The following is a 25,997-nucleotide window of genomic DNA, read 5'->3' as shown; positions in this document are numbered from 1 at the left end:
CCCCCCCCTCTCTCTCTCCCCCCCCTCTCTCTCTCCCCCCCCTCTCTCTCTCCCCCCCCTCTCTCTCTCCCCCCCTCTCTCTCTCCCCCCCCTCTCTCTCTCTTCCCCCCTCTTCCCCCCCTCTCTCTCTCTTCCCCCCCTCTCTCTCTCTTCCCCCCTCTCTCTCTCCCCCCCCTCTCTCTCTCCCCCCCCTCTCTCTCTCCCCCCCCTCTCTCTCTCCCCCCCCCTCTCTCTCTCCCCCCCCTCTCTCTCTCCCCCCCCTCTCTCTCTTCCCCCCCCTCTCTCTCTCTTCCCCCTCTCCCCTCTCTCTTCCCCCCTCTCTCTTCCCCCCTCTCTCTTCCCCCCTCTCTCTTCCCCCCTCTCTCTTCCCCCCTCTCTCTTCCCCCCTCTCTCTTCCCCCCTCTCTCTTCCCCCCTCTCTCTTCCCCCCTCTCTCTTCCCCCCTCTCTCTTCCCCCCTCTCTCTTCCCCCCTCTCTCTTCCCCCTCTCTCTTCCCCCCTCTCTCTTCCCCCCTCTCTCTTCCCCCTCTCTCTTCCCCCCTCTCTCTTCCCCCCTCTCTCTCTTCCCCCCTCTCTCTTCCCCCCTCTCTCTTCCCCCCTCTCTCTTCCCCTCTCTCTCTTCCCCCCCCTCTCTCTTTCCCCCCCCTCTCTCTCTTCCCCCCCCTCTCTCTCTTCCCCCCTCTCTCTTCCCCCCTCTCTCTTCCCCTCTCTCTCTCCCCCCCCTCTCTTCCCACCCTCTCTCTCTTCCCACCCTCTCTCTCTTCCCACCCTCTCTCTCTTCCCACCCACTCTCTCTTCCCACCCTCTCTCTCTTCCCACCCTCTCTCTCTTCCCACCCTCTCTCTCTTCCCACCCTCTCTCTCTTCCCACACTCTCTCTCTCTTCCCCCCTCTCTCTCTCTTCCCCCCTCTCTCTCTCTTCCCCCCTCTCTCTCTCTTCCCCCCTCTCTCTCTCTTCCCCCCTCTCTCTCTCTTCCCCCCTCTCTCTCTCTTCCCCCCTCTCTCTCTCTTCCCCCCTCTCTCTCTCTTCCCCCCTCTCTCTCTCTTCCCCCTCTCTCTCTCTTCCCCCCCTCTCTCTCTCTTCCCCCTCTCTCTCTCTTCCCACCCCCTATCTCTCTCTTCCCACCCCCTATCTCTCTCTTCCCACCCCCTCTCTCTCTCTTCCCACCCCCTCTCTCTCTCTTCCCCCCCCCTCTCTCTCTCTTCCCCCCCTCTCTCTCTCTTCCCCCCCCTCTCTCTCTCTTCCCCCCCCTCTCTCTCTCTTCCCCCCCCTCTCTCTCTCTTCCCCTCTCTCTCTCTCTTCCCCCTCTCTCTCTCTTTCCTCTCTCTCTCTCTTCCCCCTCTCTCTCTTCCCCCTCTCTCTCTCTCTTCCCACCTCTCTCTCTTCCGCCCCCTCTCTCTCTTCCCACTCTTCTCTCTTCTTCCTCTCTCCCTTTTCCCCCCTCTCTCTCTCTTCCCCCTCTCTCTCTCTTCCCACCCTCTCGCTGTCTCTTCCCCCTCTCTCTCTCTCATCTCTCCCCCTCTCTCTCTCTTGCCCCTCTCTATCTTCTCACCCTCTCTCTCTCTCTCTCTCTTACCCCCTCTCTCTCTCTTCCCCCCTCTCTCTCTCTTCCCCCCTCTCTTCCCCCCTCTCTCTCTCTCCCCCCCCTCTCTCTCTCCCCCCCCTCTCTCTCTCCCCCCCCTCTCTCTCTCCCCCCCTCTCTCTCTCTCCCCCCCTCTTCCCCCCCCTCTCTCTCTCTTCCCCCCCTCTCTCTCTCTTCCCCCCTCTCTCTCTTCCCCCCCTCTCTCTCTCCCCCCCCTCTCTCTCTTCCCCCCCCTCTCTCTCTCCCCCCCTCTCTCTCTTCACCCCCCTCTCTCTCTCTTCCCCCCTCTCCCCCCGCTCTCTTCCCCTCTCTCTTCCCCCCTCTCTCTTCCCCCCTCTCTCTTCCCCCCTCTCTCTTCCCCCCTCTCCCCCCTCTCTCTTCCCCCCTCTCTCTTCCCCCCTCCCTCTTCCCCCGTCTCTCTTCTCCCCTCTCTCTTCCCCCTCTCTCTTTCCCCCTCTCTCTTTACCCCCTCTCTCTTTCCCCCTCTCTCTCCCCCCCCCTCTCTTCCCCCCCTCTCTCTCTTCCGCCCCTCTCTCTCTTCTGCCTCGCTCTCTTCCGCCTCTCTCTCTTCCCCCTCTCCATCTCTCTCTTCCCCTCTCTCTCTTCCCCCCTCTCTCTTCCCCCCTCTCTCTCCCCCCCCTCTCTCTCTCCCCCCCCCTCTCTCTCTCCCCCCCCTCTCTCTCTCCCCCCCCTCTCTCTCTCCCTCCCCTCTCTCTCTCCCCCCCCCTCTCTCTCTCTTCCCCCCTCTCTCTCCCCCCCCCCTCTCTCTCTCCCCCCCCCTCTCTCTCTCCCCCCCCCTCTCTCTCTCCCCCCCCTCTCTCTCTCCCCCCCCTCTCTCTCTCTCCCTCTCTCCCCCCCCTCTCTCTCCCCCCCTCTCTCTCTCCCCCCCCTCTCTCTCTCCCCCCCCTCTCTCTCTCCCCCCCTCTCTCTCTTCCCCCCCCTCTCTCTCTCTTCCCCCCTCTCCCCCCTCTCTCTTCCCCCCTCTCTCTTCCCCCTCTCTCTTCCCCCCTCTCTCTTCCCCCTCTCTCTTCCCCCCTCTCTCTTCCCCCCTCTCTCTTCCCCCTCTCTCTTCCCCCCTCTCTCTTCCCCCCTCTCTCTTCCCCTCTCTCTCTCCCCCCCCCGCTCTTCCCCCCCCTCTCTCTCTTCCCCCCCCTCTCTCTCTTCCCCCCCTCTCTCTCTTCCCCCCTCTCTCTCTCTCCCCCCTCTCTCTCTCTCCCCCCTCTCTCTCCTCTTCCCCCCTCTCTCTCCTTCCCCCCCCTCTCTCTCTCTCCCCCCTCGATCTCTCGTCCCCCCTCTCTCTCTCGTCCCCCTCTCCCCTCGCGCTTCCCCCCTCTCTCACTTCTTCAATCCCCCCTCTCTCTCCTCCCCCCCCCCTCTCTCTGTCTCTTCCCCCCTCTCTCTGTCTCTTCCCCCCTCTCTCTCTCGTCCCCCCTCTCTCTCCTCCCCCCTTCTCTCTTCCCCCTCTCTCTCTTCCCCTCTCTCTCCTCACCCGCCCTCTCTCTCTTCCCCCCACCCTTCTCTCTCATTCCTCCCCCCTCTCTCATCTTCCCCCCTCTCTTCTTCCCCCCTCTCTCTTCCCCTCTCGCTGCTTCCACCCCTCTCTCTTCCCCCCCTCGCTCTCTTCCCCCCCCCTCTCTCTCTTCCCCCTCGCTCTCTTCCGCCTCTCTTCCCCCCCTCTCTCTCTTCCGCCCCTCTCTCACTTCCCCCCTCTCTCTCTTCCCCCTCTCTCCCTCTTTCCCCCCCTCTCTCTCTCTTCCCCCCTCTCTCTCTCTTCCCCCCTCTCTCTCTCTTTCCCCCTCTCTCTCTCTTTTCCCCCTCTCTCTCTCTTTCCCCCTCTCTCTCTCCTTTCCCCCCCTCTCTCTCTCCCCCCTCTCCCTCTCTCCCCCTCTCTCTCTCTTCCCCCCCTCTCTCTCTTCCCCCTCTCCTCTCTTCCCCCCCTCCTCTCTCTTCCCCCCCTCTCTCTCTTCCCCCTCTCTCCCTCTTCCCCCCCCTCTCTCTCTTCCCCCCCTCTCTCTCCCTCCCCCCCTCTCTCTCTTCCCCCCCCTCTCTCTCTCCCCCCCTCTCTCTCTTTCTCTTCCCCCTCTCTCTCCCTCTCTCTCTCTCTTCCCACTCTCTCTCTTTCGTCTCTCCCCCTCTCTCTCTCTCTTCCCCCCCTCTCTCTCTCTCCCCCTCTCTCTCTCTTCCCCCCCCTCTCCTCGATATCTCTCTCTCTCTCCCCGCCCCTCTCTCTCTCTCCCCCCCCTCTCTCTCTCCCCCCCTCTCTCTCTCTTCCCCCCCGCTCTCCCCCCCCTCTCTCTCTCTCTCCCTCTCTCTCTTTTCCCCCTCTCTCTCTTTTCCCCCTCTCTCTCTTCCCCCTCTCTCTCTCTTCCCCCTCTCTCTTCCCCCCTCTCTCGTTCCCCCCCTCTCTCTTCCCCCCCTCTCTCTTCCCCCCTCTCTCTTCCCCCCTCTCTCCTTCCCCCCTCTCTCTTCCCCCCTCTCTCTTCCCCCCTCTCTCTTCCCCCCTCTCTCTTCCCCCCTCTCTCTCTCTTCCCCCCCTCTCTCTCTCTTCCCCCCCTCTCTCTCTTCCCCCCCTCTCTCTCTTCCCCCCCCTCTCTCTTCCCCCCTCTCTCTTCCCCCCTCTCTCTTCCCCTCTCTCTCTTCCCCTCTCTCTCTTACCCTCTCTCTCTTCCGCCTCTCTCTCTTCCCCCCCTCTCTCTCTTCCCAACCTCTCTCTCTTCCCACCCTCTCCCTCTCTCTCTCTTCCCTCTCTCTCTTCCCACTCTCTCTCTCCCCCCCTCTCTCTTCCCCCCCCTCTCTCTCTCTTCCCCCCCTCTCTCTCTTCCCCCCCTCTCTCTCTACCCCCCCCTCTCTCTTCCCCCCCCTCTCTCTTCCCCCTCTCTCTCTCTTCCCCCCCTCTCTCTCTCTTCCCCCCTCTCTCTCTCTCCCCCCCCTCTCTCTCTCTTCCCCCCTCTCTCTCTCTTCCCCCCTCTCTCTCTTCCCCCCTCTCTCTCTTCCCCCCTCTCTCTCTCTCTTCCCCCCTCTCTCTCTCTTCCCCCCCCTCTCTCTCTTCCCCCCTCTCTCTCTCTCTTCCCCCCTCTCTCTCTCTCTTCCCCCCTCTCTCTCTCTTCCCCCCTCTCTCTCTCTTCCCCCCTCTCTCTCTCTTCCCCCCTCTCTCTCTCTTCCCCCTCTCTCTCTCTTCCCCCCCCACTCTCTCTCTCTTCCCCACTCTCTCTCTCTTCCCCCCTCTCTCTCTCTCTTCCCCCCTCTCTCTCTCTCTTCCCCCCTCTCTCTCTCTCTTCCCCCCCCTCTCTCTCTCTTCTTCCCCCCTCTCTCTCTTCCACCCCCTCTCTCTTCTTCCACCTTCTCTCTCTCTTTTCCCCCCCCTCTCTCCCTCTTCCGCCCCCCTCTCTCCCTCTTCCCCCCCTCTCTCCCTCTTCCCCCCCTCTCTCTCTCTTCCCCCTCTCTCTCTCTTCCCCCTCTCTCTATCATCTCAACCTCCCTCTCTCTCTCTCTTTCCACCCTCTCTCTCTCTCTTTCCACCCTCTCTCTCTCTCTTTCCACCCTCTCTCTCTCTCTTCCCACCCCCTCTCTCTCTCTTCCCACTCTCTCTCTCTTCCCCCCCTCTCTCTCTCCCCCCCCTCTCTCTCTCCCCCCCCCTCTCTCTCTCCCCCCCCCTCTCTCTCTCCCCCCCCTCTCTCTCTCCCCCCCCTCTCTCTCTCTTCCCCCCTCTTCTCCCCCCCTCTCTCTCTCTTCCCCCCCTCTCTCTCTCTTCCCCCCTCTCTCTCCCCCCCCTCTCTCTCTCCCCCCCCTCTCTCTCTCCCCCCCCTCTCTCTCTCCCCCCCTCTCTCTCTTCCCCCCCTCTCTCTCTCTTCCCCCCTCTCCCCTCTCTCTCTTCCCCTCTTTCCCCCCTCTCTCTCCCCCCCTCTCTCTTCCCCCCTCTCTCTCCCCCCCCTCTCTTCCCCCCCTCTCTCTCTTCCCCCCCCCCTCTCTACCCTTCCCCCCTCTCTCTCCCCCTCTCTACACTTCCTCCCTCTCTCTCCCCCTCTCTACCCTTCCCCCCTCTCTCTCTTCCCACCCTCTCTCTCTCTACCCCCTCTCTCTCTCTTCCCACTCTCTCTCTCTTCCCCCTCTCACTCTCTTCCCACCCTCTCTCTCTCTCTCTTCCCACTCTCTCTCTCTTCCCACTCTCTCTCTCTTCCCACTCTCTCTCTCTTCCCCCCCTCTCTCTCTCCACCCCCCGCTCTCTCTCTACCCCCCCTCTCTCCCCCTCTTCCACCCCTCTCTCTCTCTTCCCCCCTCTCTCTCTCTTCCCCCCTCTCTCTCCCTCTCCCCCTCCAACTCTCTCTCCCTCCCCCTCTCTCTCCCTCCCTCTCTCTCTCCCCCCCCTCTCTCTCTCCCCCCCTCTCTCTCTTCCCCCCCTCTCTCTCTCTTCCCCCCTCTCCCCCCTCTCTCTTCCCCTCTCTCTTCCCCCCTCTCTCTTCCCCCCTCTCTCTTCCCCCCTCTCTCTTCCCCCCTCTCTCTTCCCCCCTCTCTCTTCCCCCCTCTCTCTCCCCCCCCTCTCTTCCCCCCCCTCTCTCTCTTCCCCCCCCTCTCTCTCTTCCCCCCTCTCTCTTCCCCCCTCTCTCTTCCCCCTCTCTCTTCCCCCCTCTCTCTTCCCCCCTCTCTCTCTCCCCCCCCTCTCTCTCTCCCCCCCCTCTCTCTCTCCCCCCCCTCTCTCTCTCCCCCCCCTCTCTCTCTCCCCCCCTCTCTCTCTCTCCCCCCCCTCTCTCTCTCCCCCCCCTCTCTCTCTCTTCCCCCCTCTCTCTCCCCCCCCTCTCTCTCTCCCCCCCCTCTCTCTCTCCCCCCCCTCTCTCTCTCCCCCCCCCTCTCTCTCTCCCCCCCCTCTCTCTCTCCTCCCCCCCCTCTCTCTCTCTCCCCCCCCCTCTCTCTCTCCCCCCCTCTCTCTCTCCCCCCCTCTCTCTCTTCCCCCCCCTCTCTCTCTCTTCCCCCCTCTCCCCCCTCTCTCTTCCCCCCTCTCTCTTCCCCCCTCTCTCTTCCCCCCTCTCTCTTCCCCCCTCTCTCTTCCCCCCTCTCTCTTCCCCCCTCTCTCTTCCCCCCTCTCTCTTCCCCCTCTCTCTCTCTTCCCCCCTCTCTCTTCCCCCCTCTCTCTTCCCCCCTCTCTCTTCCCCCCTCTCTCTTCCCCTCTCTCTCTCCCCCCCCCCCTCTCTTCCTCTTCCCCCTCTCTCTCTTCCCCCTCTCTCTCTTCCTCCTCTCTCTTCCGCCTCTCTCTCTTCCCCCCCTCCCTCTCTCTCTTCCCCCTCTCCCTCTCTCCCTTCCCCCTCTCCCTCTCTCTCTTCCCCCTCTCCCTCTCTCTCTTCCCCCCCTCTCTCTCTTCCCCCCTCTCTCTCTCTTCCCCCCTCTCTCTCTCTTCCCCCCTCTCTCTCTCTTCCCCCCCTCTCTCTCTTCCCCCCTCTCTCTCTCTTCCCCCCTCTCTCTCTCTTCCCCCCTCTCTCTCTCTTCCCCCTCTCTCTCTCTTCCCCCCTCTCTCTCTCCCCCCTCTCTTCCCCCTCTCTCTCTCTCTCTTCCCCCCTCTCTCTCTCTCCCCCTCTCTCTCTCTTCCACCCTCTCTCTCTCTTCCCCCCGCTCTCTCTCTTCCCCACTCTCTCTCCCTCTTCCCACCCTCTCTCTTCCCCCTCTCTCTCTCTCTTCCCCCCCTCTCTCTCTCTTCCCCTCCTCTCTCTTCCCCCCCTCTCTCTCTTCCCCCTCTCTATCTCTCTCTCTTTCTCTTCCCCCTCTCTCTCCCTCTCTCTCTCTCTTCCCCCTCTCTCTCTCTTCCCACCCCCTCTCTCTCTCTTCCCACCCCCTCTCTCTCTCTTCCCACCCCCTCTCTCTCTCTTCCCCCTCTCTCTCTCTTCCCCCTCTCTCTCTCTTCCCCCTCTCTCTCTCTTCCCCCTCTCTCCCTCTCTCTCTCCCCCCCCTCTCTCTCTCCCCCCCCTCTCTCTCTCCCCCCCCCTCTCTCTCTCCCTCCCCTCTCTCTCTCCCCTCTCTCTCTCTCTCTCTCTCTCTTGCCCCCTCTCCCCTCTCTCTCTCTGTCTTCCCCCCTCTCTCTTCCCCCCTCTCTCTTCCCCCCTCTCTCTCTCTTCCCCCCTCTCTCTCTTCCCCCCTCTCTCTTCCCCCCTCTCTCTTCCCCCCTCTCTCTTCCCCCCTCTCTCTTCCCCCCTCTCTCTTCCCCCACCTCTCTCTCTTCCCCCCCTCTCTCTCTTCCCCCCTCTCTCTCTCTTCCCCCTCTCTCTCTCTTCCCCCTCTCTCTCTCTTCCCCCTCTCTCTCTCTTCCCCCCCTCTCTCTCTTCCCCCCCTCTCTCTCCTCCCCCCCTCTCTCTCTTCCCCCCCTCTCTATCTTCCCCCCCTCTCTCTCTTCCCCCCCTCTCTCTCTTCCCCCCCTCTCTCTCTTCCCCCCCTCTCTCTCTTCCCCCCCTCTCTCTCTTCCCCCCCTCTCTCTCTTACCCCCTCTCTCTCTTACCCCCCTCTCTCTCTTCCCCCCCTCTCTCTCTCTTCCCCCCCTCTCTCTCTTCCACCCCTCTCTCTCTTACCCCCTCTCTCTCTCTTCCCCCTCTCTCTCTCTTCCCCCTCTCTCTCTCTTCCCCCTTTCTCTCTCTTCTCCCCTCTCTCTCTCTTCCCCCCTCTCTCTCTCTCTTCCTCCCTCTCTCTCTCTCTCTCTCTTCCTCCCTCTCTCTCTTCCCCCCCTCTCTCTCTTCCCCCCCTCTCTCTTCCCCCCTCTCTCTTCCCCCCTCTCTCTTCCCCCCTCTCTCTTCCCCCCTCTCTCTTCCCCCCCTCTCTCTCTTCCCCCCCCTCTCTCTTCCCCCCTCTCTCTTCCCCCCTCTCTCTTCCCCCCTCTCTCTTCCCCCCTCTCTCTTCCCCCCCCCTCTCTTCCCCCCCCCTCTCTTCCCCCTCTCTCTCTTCCCCCCCTCTCTCTTCCAACCCGCTCTCTCTCTCTCTCTCTCTCTCTCTCTCTCTCCAACCTCCTTCACTCTGCTTCCAGCCCTACTCCAGGAACTTGAGCACATAATCTGGGGCTAGCTGTGTACCGAGGGAGTCAGAGATGCTGTCCTCAAGTGTGGACACATCAAGTGGCCCAAATCTGCCCATTGCTTAAATGCTGAAGATTTCCTGACGATATTCAGGGAGCAGCAGAGTGTATCCTTGGGGCCTTAGCCAACAACAACAACAACAAAAATGAAACATCAGCTTTTTAAATCTCGCTGCTGTTTGTCGGGGTTTTGCTTTGCACAGATTGCTGTGTTTGCCTCCACAACAGCAGAGACTACACTTCAAAAGCAAACAGTTGCCTACATTGAGGAGCTGGTTTTCCTATTCATTTACTTCAATTGAGATGGGATATATAACAGGCAACAGAACTGTTACACACACACACACACACACCCCACCTCGCCGAGGGTTAAAATCAGCCCATTGATGCACCTGATATTGGGATGAGCAGCTACAATAAAGCATTCTGGACATCTCTTTCTTTCTCTCGCTCTATCTCTCCATTCTCAAAAGCCTGCTCCAAACCTGCCTCTTTGACCCAGGTTCCAATTACTTACCCTGGCTTTCCGACTTCTGTTCAATGCCCATTTATCCATCCCGTCACTCCTTTCTGAAACACCATGGGGCCACTCAGGCGCTATATAAATGCAAGTTGTTGGCTCTCATTGAGTGAATGCAACTCAACTCTCGGACCTGACCAATCTCAGCCACAAACGATGAGCACCCGAGGGGTTTACAATTCATCATTCCAGCAAATCACCAAGCAGTGACTGTCACAGACGGGGTCATTCTGAGATGCATGAAAGCAGGCAACAGAAATATATTGTAAAACAAAGAGTTCAAGTAAAGTTTAATGCCTTATTAGCAGATTAAATAACATTTCCCCATTACCACTGGTTGTGTAAGCTGCCCCCCTCACCCCCTCCTCAACTCACCCCAGGGAGCCAAAGAAAGCATTGCTTCAGTTTGCATTTTACACACTGCCTTTACTGTAGTTACACAGCCTCAGGCTCTTCACGGGGCAGTAGCCAGATGCTGATCAGTAGTCGAGTTAGGAGAGGTGCCCAGGAGTAGAGAAAGACAAAAGCATGTTTTCAGGAGGGGAGGAGGCTGCTGGGGGTTTTGGAAACATGTTCCAATGCTGACCTCATTCACATCCCCAATTTTCACCATTGGCACTGGTGCCTTTAGCTGCCTGGGCCCCAAGCTCAGGAATCCCCCCCTGCCCCCCACCTCCCCCCCCCCCCTCTCTAACTCTCTTTTATCATTTAAAATGCTTCTTAAAATCTATCTCCTTTCCTTGACTAAGTTTTGGATCACCACCCTCCCCCCCCGCCATATATCTCTTTTTGTAGGTCAGTGGCGATTTTGTCCTGATAACGGTCCTATGAAGGACCTTGAGATGCTTTGCTTTTGTTAAAGGCGCTATATAAATTCAAGTTGTGTTGTTATGGTCTGGAGACCAGGTCTGATTGACCACAGCAACGTGAGGAGCAACTGGATTGTGGTTTCGAAGGTAATAATGTAGGAAATGCAGAAGTGAATTTGCACACAGCAAACTCCCACAAACGGCTCCGAGATAATGACCAAATAATCTGTGATGTCGAGTGAGGAATAAATATTGGCCAGGACACCAGGGAGAACCCCCCACCCCTGCTCTTTTTCAAAGTACTGGCCGAGCATCCCTTACATTTACCTGAGAGGACAGACAGGGTCCACGGTTTAACATCTGCATTGTCACTGAATCAGAGAGTAGTTTTAATCATTCAGCCGGCAGATCAGTCCCTGTAAACTATGTGACTGCACACGGGCTGAGGGAACTGTTTGCTGCTCCCATTCTGTGGGATAGCTTCATGTTGATTTTTAACTCAGAATTACACAGCAGACTTTCTGTATTTATTTTGAGGTGGTGCAGGGGAATGGGACAAGATGCTACCTGGAATCCAGGTAGAATAGATAAGAAAGGCTTTCATTTTGAAAGTGCCTTCAGTCTCAGGGCAACCTAAAACATTTCACAGCCAATTAAAGACTTTTTGAAGCATAGCCACAGTTGTAACGTATAAACTTGGCAGCCAATTTGCACACAGCAAGCTCCCACAAACAGGAATGTGATACCCTGTAAATAATTATATGATCTACTTTTTTGTGATTTTGTTTGGTGATAGATATTGGCCAGAACACAGGGAGATAACTCCCCAACTCTTCTTTATAGTAGTGCCAAGAGATCTTTTATATCCACTTGAGAGGGCAGACAGGACTCCAGTTTAACAACTCATCTGAAAAGACAGCACCTCTGACAGTGCAGGACTCCCTCAGTACTGCACTGCTGGTGTTAGCTTAGATTAAGGGCTCAAGTCTCCGGATTGGGACTTGAACTCTCAATCTTCTGACTCGGAGACAAGGCTGTTGTCCACTGGGTCATGAGCGCTAGTATGGAGGGTGGCATATTTGAAGTTGGATGAGAGAAGATTTGGAGTACGGTAAGGTTGATGAAGCAAAAAGAGGATATCAGTGGATCTCCACGCTGAGATTGGGTATGTGTGGGGTGGGGGTGGGGTTGCGGTTTAAAGCCAGGATCAGAGGGAAGGATCACCCATCAGGTATGCATCTTTACCTGGTACTTATGGATGAATGTGAGAATAATGGTTGAAGGGTAAGGTGGAAACCACTAGTCTGGTGACTTAAAAGAGAAATGTTTTGAGACAAACCTCATGATCTAGACCCATATTATTCTCCCAAATCCAGTCTCTATGGTGAGGCTCATTTCCTTTAGCCTCTAAACTTATCTCCGTGCATTATGAATCACATCTATGCAAAGCTCAGCTCCCTAAAGGCTCTGTGTTGAATGCGTACTGTAAACAGCAGATTAATTCCTGACATGCACCATTTATTTTCCCCCTCCTGCCTCCGTGACCTCTAAATGACCTTCCTTTGAGGGTAGGTTCGGGAAGAGGAGAGAGAAAAAAAAACAGGTGACTGGAACTGCCTGAGATCTGGGAGGGTGAGAGGGGGTAACCAGGAAATGAACTGCTGATTGGGGCTGGTTACCAAGGCGATCATTAGTTGGTCCGTGACATCATCTGCTCACAGATTGAGGCTGTTTTTTCACACTTCAAAGGGGAAATCAATCTGCCTTTTACTGTTTGTAGTGTTGGGGAAATCACATACACAGAAATCACATTATCATAGCACTCAAGTCATAGCACTCAAGTCATAGCACTCAAGTAAGTCCCACTCAGCCCCAGAAGCAATTTTTCAATATAGTATTATTTTGTTTTCAGGAATCTAGCACATGAGAGGAATTTTAATTGTTTCTTAATTCTCATCCTTCTTTTCAAATAACCCACCATGGCCTTGTTCAAACCCCCGTCCTTCCAAATCTCTGCACATCTCCTCCAGCCCCACAACCTTCCAAGATCTCCACACTCCTCCAATTCTGGCCTCATGCACATCACAATTCCCATTACCCCACCATGGGCGACACTGCTTAAAGCCTCCTGGATCCCCAAGCTCTGGAATTCCCTCCCTAAATCTCTCACTCTTTCACCTCGTTTAAGATGCTTCTTGAAACCTATCAGCTTTTCGGTCATCTACCCTCAGTGTCAAAATTTTCTTTGATAATGTTCCTGGGGCCATTTTACTACATTAAAGCACCATTTATTGATGTGTTCAAAATGTGGCAGCCATACATTTTTTCATGAATTTTATTATTACAGATGGTTACAGAAAGTGAGCAATGCACACACATGTACATATACACAAGCACAAGGCATTTGGCATGACACATTCATGTACACATTCATATACCATGCCCAAGACCCACATGCACACAGGCTTACACATGTCCATATCCATGCACATACCTACATACAAACAACACAGGCACAGCTGTATTTGCATGCCTATGCACAAGATGGACAATGATATTAAATACAAACTGCTCCCTAGTTCTATCCTTGGGATAGTTTGGAGACCAGTGAGAAGCAGAATCCGTAGAAAACAAACCAGCAAAGTGAGAAGCTAATGGTGACATTAACAGCCAGTTGCTCCACGTATCAGCTGTGGCTCTCTGGGTAACACACTGATCTCTAAGCCAGAAAGTTATTGTGGCTTCAAGTCCCACGCAAATCTTGAGTATAAAATCCAGGTTGACACATCAGAGTTGTACTGAGGGAGTGCTGCACTGTCAGAGGTGCTGTCTTTTGAATAAGAAATCAAACCAAGGCCCCAGCTGCTCTCTTAAAGTTGAATGTAAAAGACCCCATGGTGCTATTCGAAGAAGAGCAGGGAAGTTCCCCTGTGCCATGGCCAAACTTTGTCCCTCAACCAACATAAGCAGGAACAATTTTAACTGGCTATCCATCTCACTTGTTGATTTTGGGATCTTGCTGTGCACACATTGCCTGCTATATTTGGCAACATAACAACAGTGACCGTACTTCAATAGTAACTCGATGGCTGTAGATTTGTTTTGATGACACGAGGAGATGACGAGATGCTTTGAGAATTCCCTCAAGCTCATTTTGCTTTGGAGCGTCGCGGTTAACTGAGGAGATGTTTTCATCCCATCAAACCCTAAGGCACTTGAGCATAAATGACCCACACAGCCTTCTCACCACCCCATTGTCCTAACTTTATCCTTTAACCTTTTAATTAAAAAGGACAAATTTGCAGAGCTATGGTGAAAAAGGCTGGTGTGTGGGATTAAATGGGGCAGCTCTTTTCTGGAGTCAGCACAGCTGTAATGGGCCAAAGGGTCACCTTTTTGTGCTGGAAGATTCCAAGAACCAGAGCGCCTCCTGTGGCTTTGCTGTCACTCGGTCTGAGGGTGAGGCGGAGGTTAGTGAAAGATGTACTGAGGGAACCTTGAAGTGTTTTCTTTGTTGACTCATGAGTAGGTTATTTTGTTCTGTATGTTTAATTTGAGGCTGAAGGTATCTCGGTATAGGAGGAGGCCCTTCAGCCTTTGAGTCTGCTCTGACATTCATGCAGATCATGACTGATCTGCACCTTTGCCCCCACTTTGCCCCATATCCCTTGACACCCTCATTGATTAATTACCATGGTTTTATTTTGCTCATGCAAAATCTTCTCAATGGGAGGATATTGAGTTATGGGGGATGGTAGTGGGATGTAGCCTGAATGATTTGGTGTGATTCCTGTGCCCAATTCTCTGATCTCCTCTGAGTGCCCTGTTTAGACCTCCTTTGACCTGGGACAGCCCCCTGTGGGCTGGAGCCAGCATGCACCTCCCCACTGAGAGATACTGGTTGCCTTTAAGTAGCTTCAGAGATACCTAATTTTCCACACACCCCAACCCTCCCTCACCCTCAAAATGGACAGTCTGGCCTCAATGCCTGACTCATAGTGAGATCTAAACACCAATTTAACAAGCTGCCAGGGACAAAATGATCAAGTTCCTTGATGGATCAAACCCCTCCCTAACCCCTACCCATGTCTTGTCCCCTTCACCCCATACCCCCTTCCCCTCCCTGCCCTGCTCCCTTCCCATCCTCCATGCCACATCCTCTTTGCCCCATTTCCCTCTGTCCTCCTTTCCCCATCCTTTCCTGCCCTTTCTTTCCCCTGCCCTGTTCCGTTCCCTTGCACCTTCCCCTCCCCCCCCAACTCCCATGTGCCTTTTCCTCCCCTTCTCTCCTCAGTTGAGTTTCCCAGTGTCAGATTTCACAGGACCGACTCTATTTAAATAATTGTCCAATTCCCTCTTGAATGCCTCAATTGAACCTGCCACCACCACACTTCCAGGCAGTGCATTCCAAACCCTAACTACTCGCTTGTGAAAAAGTTTTTTCTCACCTCGCGTTTGTTTCCTTTGCAAAGCACTTTAAAACTGTGCTCTCTGGTTCTCGATCCATTTACAAGCGGGAACAGTTTCTCCCTATCTACTCTGTCCAGACCGCTCATGATTTTGAAAACCTCTTAGCCTTCTCCTCTCCAAGGAAAACAGTCCCGAGTTCTCCAATCTTTCCTCTTAATTGAAGTGTCTCATCCCTGGAACCATTTCCATAAACCTCTTCTGCACTCTCTCCAATGCCTTCACATCCTTCCTATGGCGTGGAGCCTAGAATTGTATACAGTACTCCAGCTGAGGTCTAACCAGTGTCTTATATAAGTTCATCATAACCTCGCTGCTCTTGAACTCTATGCCCCTATTAATGAAGCCTAGAATACTGTATGCTTTAGAAACAGCTCTCTCTACCTGCCCTGCCACCTTTAATGACTTGTTTACATATACAGCCAGGTCTCTCTGCTCCTGCACATCCGTTAGAATAGTATCCTTTATTTTATACTAAGCACACCAGATATTGGGTTTAAGCTTTATCAGTTTGAGTTTCTGTTGATGACCCTGATGAGGTTGGGGGTGGGGAGAGAGATCAGAGAATCAGACACAGAAATGACCACAAATCAGGCACAAGCAGCTCCCCTCACCTAGATGAATATCCTTATGCCAAAGCTTCTATGCCTATCCCTTGGCACTTAATCAGAAACATTTTCCAACTGTTTTAATATTGGAAAGCTCTCCTGTTGGGTAACCCAGCAGGTTTATAAGATTATAAATCCAGCGCTGTAATTGTGATGTACAGTTTCATTATCCTACATTAAATAAGTTAATAAAAACAGAATAGATTTTCTTTTTGTGTGTGCTAAGCTGTGCAGGGAATCATTAAGAGAGACATGAAGGAACTTTTCCAGAAGTAGAATGTGGGAAGCATACGAGACGTACTTCAGAGAGACATCAATGTTATGGACAGTGAGCAGGGAACTCTGCAGGTGCAAACCCTCTGCTCTGTAAGAGCCCCATTCACAATGAAAATGCAGCCTTGCCCTAGAGGCATTTCCACACAGCTTACGATTGATGTTGTTGAGATTTTCTTTTCATTTGACAACGCAGGCCATCTGCATGTGCATGTGTTCACCTTGTTTCTCTCGTACCTTCCCAATTGCTGGCGTTGTCAGTTTTAATGGACTTTCTAAATCACAATATACCAAACAGGAAACACTGAGCAACTGCAACAGCCTCAGCCTCATGTACCAAATAAGCGGGGAATTATATTGCTTCGACCCAGGCAGGGAAAGGCGATTTCATGCATTATTTATAATTGGCAAAGAAAATGTTTCATAAAGAAAATAATAACTAAGTGGCCAGCAAAATGGGGTATTGTGTTCAAGGTAATCAAAATTTATCAAACCTAAAAACCTCTAAATCTGTTTCATTGCAGCAACAGCACCTTCCTGTTCTTTTATTACCCTCTGAGGCTTGAATGAAAATTCAAGACATTGGAATGGAAAGCAATGGGATGGTTCAAGCTATATTCATATATAATCCCTATTCCACTGGTCTTTAAAGAGGGGACCTTATCAGGAGCTGTCAAACAGGATGTTGGTTATAACTCAGAAGAAACAGTACCCTATCTATCTACACAGGAATTACTCTTTAGCTTGCTGAATAACTTGCATCTCTGTCCATTGTGTGTGAAAAAGTGACTCCTGACATTCCCCCCCCCAACCCCCCGACTGCCCTGGCTCTAATTATTAGGTACTGCCCCTTGTTCTGGACTCCCCTCTACCAGAGGAAATAGTTTCTCTCCATCTACCCATTTGAATCCTTTAATCATCTTAAACACCTTAATTAGATCACCCCTTAATGTTCGATACTTGAGGGAATATAAAACTAGACTATGCAGTCTGCCTTCATAATTTAACCCTTTTTAGCCCTGGTAACATTCTGGTGAATCTGCACTCCTCCCCCTCAAAGACCAATATATCCCTCCTGAAGTACAGTACTCTCAATGCAGTCTTTGTTTTGCGCCACCCTTAGCAACACTACAAAATAAATACTTCTGAAGAATTATGAATAACATCGGGATATTGTTAACTTGACAGTTCAAAGGTTATATTTGGGGTGATATCCTGTCCATTTAAAAATGTATAGCTGTAAACAGCCACAATTCACCTCATCCTGCCCACCAGGATTAAGAGAAGGAAATCGGACGGGGTTTGTGCTCCCGATGACCATCCCGACCCCTTCCCTAAGTGTACATCTGCAGAATTCAGGTGAGGCAAGATGTGCCTGGAGTATGACAGTCTGCTGACACCAAGTGCACACAGCGGATCCCCATGGATGAGGCTCTGGATGGAAGTTGCCGTCTGTATGTGCCAATTACCTGCCACTTCACCTCTGAGTCTCCAGGTTGAGAGTTCAGGTCCCATTCCAGAGACTCGAGCAAAAATTCCAGACTAACATTTCAGTTCGGTACCCAAGGAGCACTGCGCTGTCAGCAGGGCTATACCTAGGGAGTGCTGCACTGTCAGAGGTGCTGACTTTTGGGTGAGACATTAAACTGAGGCCCGTTTTCCCTCAGCTGAACGGAATAGATCCCATGGCACTATTTCGAAGAAGACTTTACACCAGTTTCCAATATTTATTCTTCAACCAGCATCACTGAAAACACATTGGCCGTATCTTCCAAGGAGCAGCAATCACTGTCAGGTTGCCACTCCACTCCTATTTTTTTGCACCATGTTCGAGCTCTGTGTTTCTGGCTGGGACTTCCAATCCCAGCTTCTCTATGTTTTCTTTCATGGGATGTGGGCATTGCTGGCAAGGCCAGCTTTTGATGCCCATCCCTAACTGCCCTTGAACTGAGTTGCTTGCTAGGCCATTTCAGAGGGTAGCTAAGAGTCGACCACATTGCTGTGGGTCTGGAGTCACATGTGAACCTGATGGGTTTTTATGACAATCGATGATAGTTTCATGGTCACCATTACTGAAACCAGTTTCATATTCCAGATTTATTAATTGAATTTAAATTCCACCAGCTGCTTTGACGGGATTTGAACCCGTGTCCCCAGAGCATTCACCTGGGCCTCTGGATCCAGTGACATTATCACAACGCCACCATCTCCTCACTTCAGAGCTTATAGAGCGAACCTTCAATCCAACTACTACTTCATGGCACTGGATTGTTTGGGGCAGACAAGTCACTTCCCCCTTTTACGACACTAGCTGCCGTATTCTAGTAAGTGTTCACGAACACACTGGAAAGCTTTGGGACATTTAAACAGCTTTTCAGTGCGTTAGTGAATGGGTGAGTGAGTGGGTGAATATGTAAGTAAGTGGATAGGGTGCGTGAGGTAATGGGGTAAGGTGGCAGCTGGGTAACGTGGCGAGGTTGGCTCAGGTCAGGGAGGGGGTGGGTCGAGTGGTAGGGGCTAGTCAGGGTAGGGGTTGTGGGGGGGACTTCAGTTGTATAGTTACCCAGGAGTTAGACTAGGAATTTCCTATTTAACATTTCCTTGGTAACCATTCAGGTAAGTAAGTCGGAACTGTCTGAAATCTCCAACTCTTAAGTCAGAGACCCTATCGGAGGGTCCCAGGGAACGACCTTTCGGAAGTTCAGACTTCCTGGGCATTTCTTGCGGAGTCAGTGCGAGAGGATTTCCAAGGAGTCCTGCAGCGCATTTTGGGGAATAGGTCTGATCTCCAGCAATCTGGAGACCAGAGGATCTGGCTCATTACCTGGTCATTTACTTAACTGCTGTTTGTGGGAGCTTGCTGTGCCCAGATTGGGATGCTGTGTCTCCTATGTTACGACAGTGACTGCACTTCCAAAGTACTTGTTTGGTTGTAAAGCAATTTGTCCTGAGGCTGTGAATGGCACCATATAAATGTAAGTTTTTCTTTTTGTATAGAACTGCACCCCGGTAAGAGTCCGCACCTTCAGGAGAGATGGGGAAAGATTTTTTTTTAATGCTTGCAGAATAAATGATTTCTTCTGTTTCCTTCTGAGGGTTAGGATTGTGTACTGTTTAATAAACCCAGACTGCCGTCTGTTGTGGGCTGACTGTTGGTAAAATGTGTCCTAATGACAAGGCACACTCGGTTAGAATGAATAATATTACTCTGGACTGAGACTCTATAAAATGGTCGCATATAAATTCAATGCACTGAGATCAAATAAATGTACGAGGGAAACAACTTTTCACACCACACAGCACAGATGAAGCTATCCTCATCTTGTGTCTCTCCTGACTGCATTGAATTATTTCCAAACAATGTGAGCCAAGTAAACAATGCAAACCACATGCATTCGTGCCAGTAATTGTTGAAACACAATCCACCACCAGGATTAGGCAAAATCATCAAAATGAGAGCCAGACCATTTAGGGCTGATGTCAGGAAACGCTTCTTCACACAAAGGGTGATGGAAATCTGGAATTGTCTCCCCCAAAAAGCTCTTGGGCCTGGGGGTCAATTGAATATCTTAAAACTGAGGCTGATAGATTTTTAATTGGCAAGGGTATTAGGGGTTACGGAACCAAGACAAGTAATTGGAGTTGAGGTGCAGATCAGCCATGACCTTTGTGGTGGCAGACCAGGTTCAAGGGGCTGAATGGCCTCCTCCTGTTCCTATGCATCTATCCATCTTAATTGAAGAGTGCTGGATAAAGTGACTTCATTGGTGATTGCAACAACAATGACTTGTATTACTATGGCACCTTAAATGTGGTGAAACCTCACAAGGTGCTGCAGAGGAGGACTATTATCAAACAAAATCTGATCCTGAACCACGTGAGGAGATATTGGGACAAGCGACCAAAAGCTTGGTCAAATTGGTAAGTTTTGAAAAGCGTCTTAAAGGAGAGATGGGTTCAGGGAGGGAATTCCAAAGCTTAGGATCCAGGCTACTGGAAGCACAGGCAGCCGTGATAGAGCAATGAAAATCAGGGATGTTCAAAGGAACCGAATTGGAAGAGTGTGCCAAGATCACAGAAAGCTTTCAAAGTGAATGAGATTACAGAAAAAGGAAAGGGCAGTGTGACACCATGGAGGAATTTGAGCAAGAGGATGAGAATTTTAAAATTGACGCATTGCCATTAGCTGCTTTCAGGAGACAGAAATTTGCTTTGATGTTCCCTGGACAATTTTTGGAAAATAAATGAGTGCCTGGGCACAAAGAGAAACAGGGAATTTCCTTGTTCCTGGAGAAAGTCAAAAGGATTTGTGTTAGCTGAATATTCCACAAGTTCGAGCCTTTGAATTTGTCACTTGCAGGGTCATGGATCTGCAGTGTGTGCTTGGAGGGTCAGTGGTGTTGGCAGGGAGGTTAGCATTCTCGCCTCTGAGTTTAAGTGTCAAGCTTTGCATCCAGCCCAGATTAACATTATCAAGTTCCCCTGTCTCTGTGAGCTGTGAGGATCCTAAGAAAAATGAGTGGAATAAATGTGCACAGCCTGAGGCCCTAAACTGCCGATGTGGGAAATTAAAAATGTTCACATTGTGGCAATGTGTGCAGCTCTTTTTGCAGATGTGGTTAAAGTACATAACTGGGGCAGTGTGCAGGAATCTTTGGCTGCAAGCAATGCAGGCAACACAAAAAAAAACAAATGTTGACCAGGATCCTAAAACATTGACAGTTGGTCATCAACAAAAGGAGTCCAAAACTAGGGGCCAAAATATAAGATAGTCATTGATAAAGGGCACCACAAATATTCCCATCCTCAATGATGGAGGAGCCCAGCACATCAGTGCAAAAGATAAGGCTGAAGCATTTGCTACAATCTTCAGCCAGAAGTGCCGAGTGGATGATCCATCTTGGCCTCCTCCAGAGGTCCCCAGACTTGCCAGACTTCAGCCAATTCGATTCACTCCACGTGATATCAAGAAACGGCTGAAGGCACTGGATAGTGCAAAGGCTCTGGGCCCTGACAATATTCTGGCAACAGTACTGAAGACTCATGCTGCAGAACTAGCCACACCCCTAGCCAAGCTGTTCCAGTGCAGCTATAACATTGGCATCTACCCGACAATATGTAAATTTGCTCAGGTATACCCTGTACACAAAAAGCAGGACAAATCCAACCTGGCCAATTACCGCCCCATCATCCTACTCTTGACCGTCAGTAAAGTGATTGAAAGGATCATCAACAGAAACATAGAAAAATCGGAGCAGGAGTAGGTCACTAGAACCTTTGAGCTTGCTCCGCTTTTAAATATGATCACGGCTGATCCTCTATCTCAACACCGTACTCCCATGCTCTCCCCATGCCCCTTGACGCCTTTAGAGTCTGGAAATCTATTTATTTCCTTCTTAAATATATTCAGTGACTTGTCCTCCATAGCCCTCTGTAGTATTTAATTCCACAGGTTCATGTCCCTCTGAGTGAAGAAGTTTCTCCTCATCTCAGTCCTAAATGGTCTACCCCGTATCCTGAGACTGTGATTGTGACCCCTTGTTCTAGACCCCCCTGCCAAAAGAAATATCATCCCTGCATCCAATCTTTCCATCCCTGTCTGAATTTTATACATTTCAATGCAATCTTCTCTCGTTCTTCTAAACTCTGGTGAATACAGGCCTGGCCGGCCCAATCTCTCCTCATATGACAATCCTGCCATCCTCGGAATCTGTCTGGTGAACCTTTGCTGCACTCCCTCTATGGCAAGTATATCCTTTCTTAGGTAAAGAGACCAAAACTGCACACACTACTCCAGGTGTGGTCTCATTGAGACCCTGTACAGCTGCAGTAAGACATCCTTGCTCCTGTACTCAAATCCTCTCGCAATGAAGGCCAACATAGCATTTGCCTTCTTAACTGCTTGCTGCACCTGCATGCTTGTTTTCAATGATTGGTGTACAAGGACACCCAGGTCCCTTCGTACATCAACATTTCCCAATTGGAAGAGTTTGCCCTGTCTTATCTCAGCTACTGCTGTTGTAATGTGCCTTTTAGGGCTAGCAGCATGCCATCACTGGAAGAGAAGTGTGTCTTGTAATCAAGTCTCAGTTTCACTTTGGCCTTTGAGCAGAAAATAGCACACAGTTCTGCTGATGTTGTCAAGCTTTCTATCCATGTATATATGTTCTAGTTTAAATAAATGAACCCACAACATGTTTGCACAATCCCTTATGAGTGATTGGTGCTTTTATATCTTTATGAAAACACGACAAATGCCCTAATTCACTCACTGCTTTTTCAATTAAATTGTGTAAATAAAAAAAATAATCTTCCCCCATGATTAGATTGAGATGTAAGCACTCTGGTATACACTCACTCATACATGTTCACATTCAGCCTCACACTCAACTGCGGTCACACCTCCATATATACACAGAGTCCAAACTCTCACTAGCTCACAGATTGTGAAATTTTACATTCTGGAGGTTCTCACAAGGTTATAAGGCTTTGATATCTATCCCTCAATCAACATCACTAGAGTAGATTATCTGGCCATTTATCTTGTCGCTGTTTATGGGATCTTCCTGTGTGCAAAATGGCTGCAGCATTTCCTACATTACAACAGTGTCTACACTCCTAAAGTGTGTAATTAGTTGTAAAGCACTTTGGGACACTCTGAGGTTGTGAACGGAGTTATATAAATGCTGTTTTTTTATTTATTTATCTCTTAGCAGCTGAGGAGAAAAAACCCCAATATCATTCAGAGGATGAGGTTAGAAAAAGCACACATGATACAGATATTGCATCTATTAGGGTTTCACATTGCAAGGTGCATGAAGAGCTAGTTAAGCTTAACAACGAAGGATAGTTTGGGTTTCCAGTACTGCGGCCTTCCCCCAGGTTAGTGCTGTCTGTATGGGTGGGGAAGGCTCCTGGGAGTGAGATGAGGTCGCGCTTTAAAGGGTCACCCACTCAAGCACCAGAGGCCAAATTTATTAAGGGCAGAATCTACTGAATGCCTTGTGAAGTTTAGCATCAGGATTGTAAAAAAGTCGTTGTCAATAATCCGGATCAACACTCCCAATGCCAGTACTGAGGGAGTGCTGCGTGATCAGAGTTACTGTCTTTTGGATGAGATATTAAATTGACACTTCATCTTCCCTCTCCAGTAAAAGATTCCATGCCACTATTTTAAAGAAGAGCAGAGGAGCTATCTCTGATGTCCTCACCAATATTTATCCTTCAACTGACATCACTAAAAAAAAACTCATTGTTTATCTCAGTGCTGTTGCATATGAAGGTTCAGGGGTGATGTAGCTAAGCTGTTTAAATAATAATTGGATTCTACAGGGTAGATAGAGGGGAACTGTCCTCTGGGAGAAAGTTGTTAAAATTAGAGCCAAGCTATTCAGTGAAATCAGGATGAATTTTCACATGTAGAAGAGTGAAAACCTGGGACTCTCTTCACCAGAAGGCTGTGAATACTGAGAGTCATATGAAATTTTCAATGAATATATTTTTCTTGGGTATGAGCATCAAAAAATATGGAGTAAAGGCTGATGAATGGGATTGAAGGGCATATCAGTCATGATCTAATTAAATGGCAGAGCAGGTTGGAGGGGCTGAATGGCCTCCTGCTCTTAATGTTCCAACACACAGGAGTACCTTCGCTGTCAGTACTAATGTCCATTATACAACACACATTAACACAGTGTTATAGCAGGATACAGCTTGGATTACATCACTGGCACTGTTGTGCTTGATATAAAATATGGTTATGTTATCAGTAAGTCATAATAACAGCAGTAAGCCTTCATAATCTCCGGTTCTTTTGATTCATAGTGATTCTCCTTTCATACATCAAATGCAAGGTGGTGTGCTGGTAAAATGTTGATGAATGAGAGGGCCTTACTGTGTTGCCAAGATCTTTCAGCCAGCTTGCAAGCAGACAGGATGGCAAAAGGCAACACCGGACGCAAGCATCAGCAAAAAAATTATTGTATCAGCCACTCGTTTCTGGCAGCTGGGTGCTGGAAATCTGATAACACAGGGGATTACCTGGGAGCAGTCACTTAGCAACATGCCACTGGGGCACTGAAACAGTTTGGCAGCGTAAATTGTCGGAGCATCTCCCAGGAGAGGCTGACCTGCAAAGTGGTTGACTCGCGGGTGACACTTCCCTCCTCATTCACGACTGGCCTGACGAAACTGAGACGCGTGGGTATTTGGACACGATGCTGTTAACAGATCAACCAAGGGAGCCTCACACTAACATCTACCTGTAATTAAAGGGGCAAAGAGAGGAACAGACACACTACAATCTCCAGGAAATTGGCACTGATCACAATTCCCGAGATGAGTTCAGTATATTACAAATTTAGTGTCATTAGCCAGCAGCTGCACCGTTTAATGCCAGCACCAATGTAAATATTCGAAATGGGAGCTTTAGGGTTTTACAGCTCTTCATTTTGCTGTCATTATGACCTTAGGATGCTTAGGATCATTGGCACCATGCAGTGATGGAGAGAAGGGAGTTGCTGAATAATATGGTCTGCATGTGTTGCAATCTGTCCATTTTTCTGATTTTTCCCAGATACATACCCAACTCAAAGTCACATCATCGATAACAAAGGAAAAAATGTCAATATTTGGTGCAAGCTATTTTTTTAGGTTTGTTATTTCTCTTGCAACATATCTGGTGAAATATTAATGATCATCCATATTACAATCTATCTAGCATGCAAGTTCGGTAGTGGAGGAAAGATTTGTTTTTAGGTTTTCAAAGTCAAATCACATTTAAAATAAAGATTAGTTTGGATGAATAGCTCATTTGATCTTGTGGTTCCAGGGTGACAAATGCACCCACTTCACATTATCTCTTTGTTAAAAGTTAGAATTTGCATTTATATAGCATCTTTTACAGTGTCAGGATATCCCAGAGTGCTTTATAGTCAATGAAGTAAGTTTCGAAGTGTAGCACTGATGTGATGTATGAAATGCAGCAGCCAATTTGTGCACAGCAAGATCCCAAAAACAGAAATGTGACAATGAGCAGATAATCTAGAGATGTGGGTTGAGGGATAAATACTAACCCTGATACCGGGGGAACCACAGGGGGAATCTCCTTTGCTTGAATAGTGGCCATGGGAACTTTTGCATCCATCTGAGAGGGATGGTGGGGTTTCAGTTTACTGCCTCAACTGAAAGATGATGCCTCTGACTGTGCAGCACTCTCACAGTGCAGCAGGAGGGCCAGCCTGGATTATGTGCTCAATTCTCATGAGTGGGTCTTGAACCTATGAATTTATGACTCAGTAACAGAAAGATCTTAACTGGAGTTTCTTTATTCTTCTTCCCTTTCAGGACTACAGCCCATATGGATGGTGGGTTGGTGAAACAAAAGGTGTAATTGGCATAGTGCCAAAGGATTACCTGATGGAAGCCTATGAAATTTGACAGGTCTGTATTTTTAGCTTAAAAAGTCACTCAATATTGTTTTCAATGAATTAAGACATGCATAAGAATGCAAAATAATAGTTGACTAAATTATGGTACTTTCCAATTAAATTAAAGTTGGAACCAAAGGGAGCGTTTTCCAATGGGGATTCACAGACTTTGGGGGAAAGGAGGGGGTCATTTCCCAGAATACACTGTTGCCAAGTCCCATAAGCCCCAAAATGTAACTCTACCCATACAGTTCTTCCAAAATTAAAATTCAAGATGGAGACAATTCTAAAATGAAAACAATTTCTTTGAGCCAAATGCCTTGGATCAGTAAACATAACCTGTGCAGATGTGTTAAATCAAAACAGCCAAACACAGCTAGTGAGCAGGTGGGGGGTAGGGTTGGGAGGGGGTGCACCCATGGTGGGAGTGGTTTGGGTCAGTGAGCCAATGGTGGTGAAGGGAGGGGTGGGCCAGGGGGCGGGGCTGCAATGGGACCAGCTGTGAATGCACAGTTTTCTCCCCAGTGCTTACTGCAAGCGAGTTCTTTCTTTTCAATGGTTTCAGATCGGGGAATCCACCCTTAGTTCTTGAGAATAAGAGAGAAAGAGAGCATGTACCTATCAGGAAAGACTGAACAGGCTGCAACTCACTTCTCTAGAAAAAAGAAGGCTGAAGGGTGACCGGATGTATTTAAACTTATGAAGGAGTTTAAAAGGGTCAGTGTAGAGCAAATGTTTCAACTTGTGGGTGAGATAAAAGTTTGAGAGAATGGTGAAAATATGGAACTCGCTACCACATTGGGGTGGTTGGAGTGAATAGTATGGAAGCATTCAAGGGTAAGCACATGAGGGAGAAAGGAAAGGATGTGTTGATAGGGTGTTGTGAAGTAGGTTAGGAGGAGACTCGTATGGAGATAAACAGCAGTTTGTCTGAATGATCTTCTCTGTGTTGTTTATTCTATATAAAGAAGCTCAGGATTCAGAGTTGAAATAAAGACTAGAATTAAAGTGATTTCCAGAAATAAAACAACATTGGGCCAAGTCAATTTACATCTGTGTGGCCTGAAAACAGGGCTGGCATGAGAAGGATTTAATGTTTTTCTGCCACTGTTCCCTTATAAAAAAAACTTTTTATTTGTTTGTGGGGTGTGAGCGTCACTGGCTGGGCCAGCATTTTTATTGCCCATCCCTAATTGCCCTTGAGAAGGTGGTGGTGAGCTGCCATCTTGAATTGCTGCAGTCCATGTGATGTAGGTACACCCACAGT

The 25,997-nt window shown here is 50.3% G+C and overlaps 1 protein-coding gene across 3 annotated transcripts in view; it reads left to right on the top strand.

Moving 5' to 3' along the window:
• LOC121269082 (src kinase-associated phosphoprotein 1-like) overlaps positions 1-25,997 on the top strand; it is a 369,549-nt gene that overhangs the window by 342,356 nt on the left and 1,196 nt on the right. For all 3 annotated transcript variants that reach the window (XM_041173528.1, XM_041173527.1, XM_041173530.1), the window contains one exon: positions 24,648-24,743. In XM_041173528.1, the coding sequence (XP_041029462.1) occupies positions 24,648-24,740 (93 nt within the window). In that variant the 3' untranslated portion in view covers positions 24,741-24,743. The remainder of the gene's footprint in view (positions 1-24,647; positions 24,744-25,997) is intronic.

This window comes from Carcharodon carcharias, chromosome 23 (assembly GCF_017639515.1).
Source record: "Carcharodon carcharias isolate sCarCar2 chromosome 23, sCarCar2.pri, whole genome shotgun sequence".
Lineage (NCBI taxonomy): Eukaryota > Metazoa > Chordata > Chondrichthyes > Lamniformes > Lamnidae > Carcharodon > Carcharodon carcharias.
Note: the sequence above shows the minus strand (reverse complement) of the source record. Positions and strands in the feature narration are given on the sequence as shown.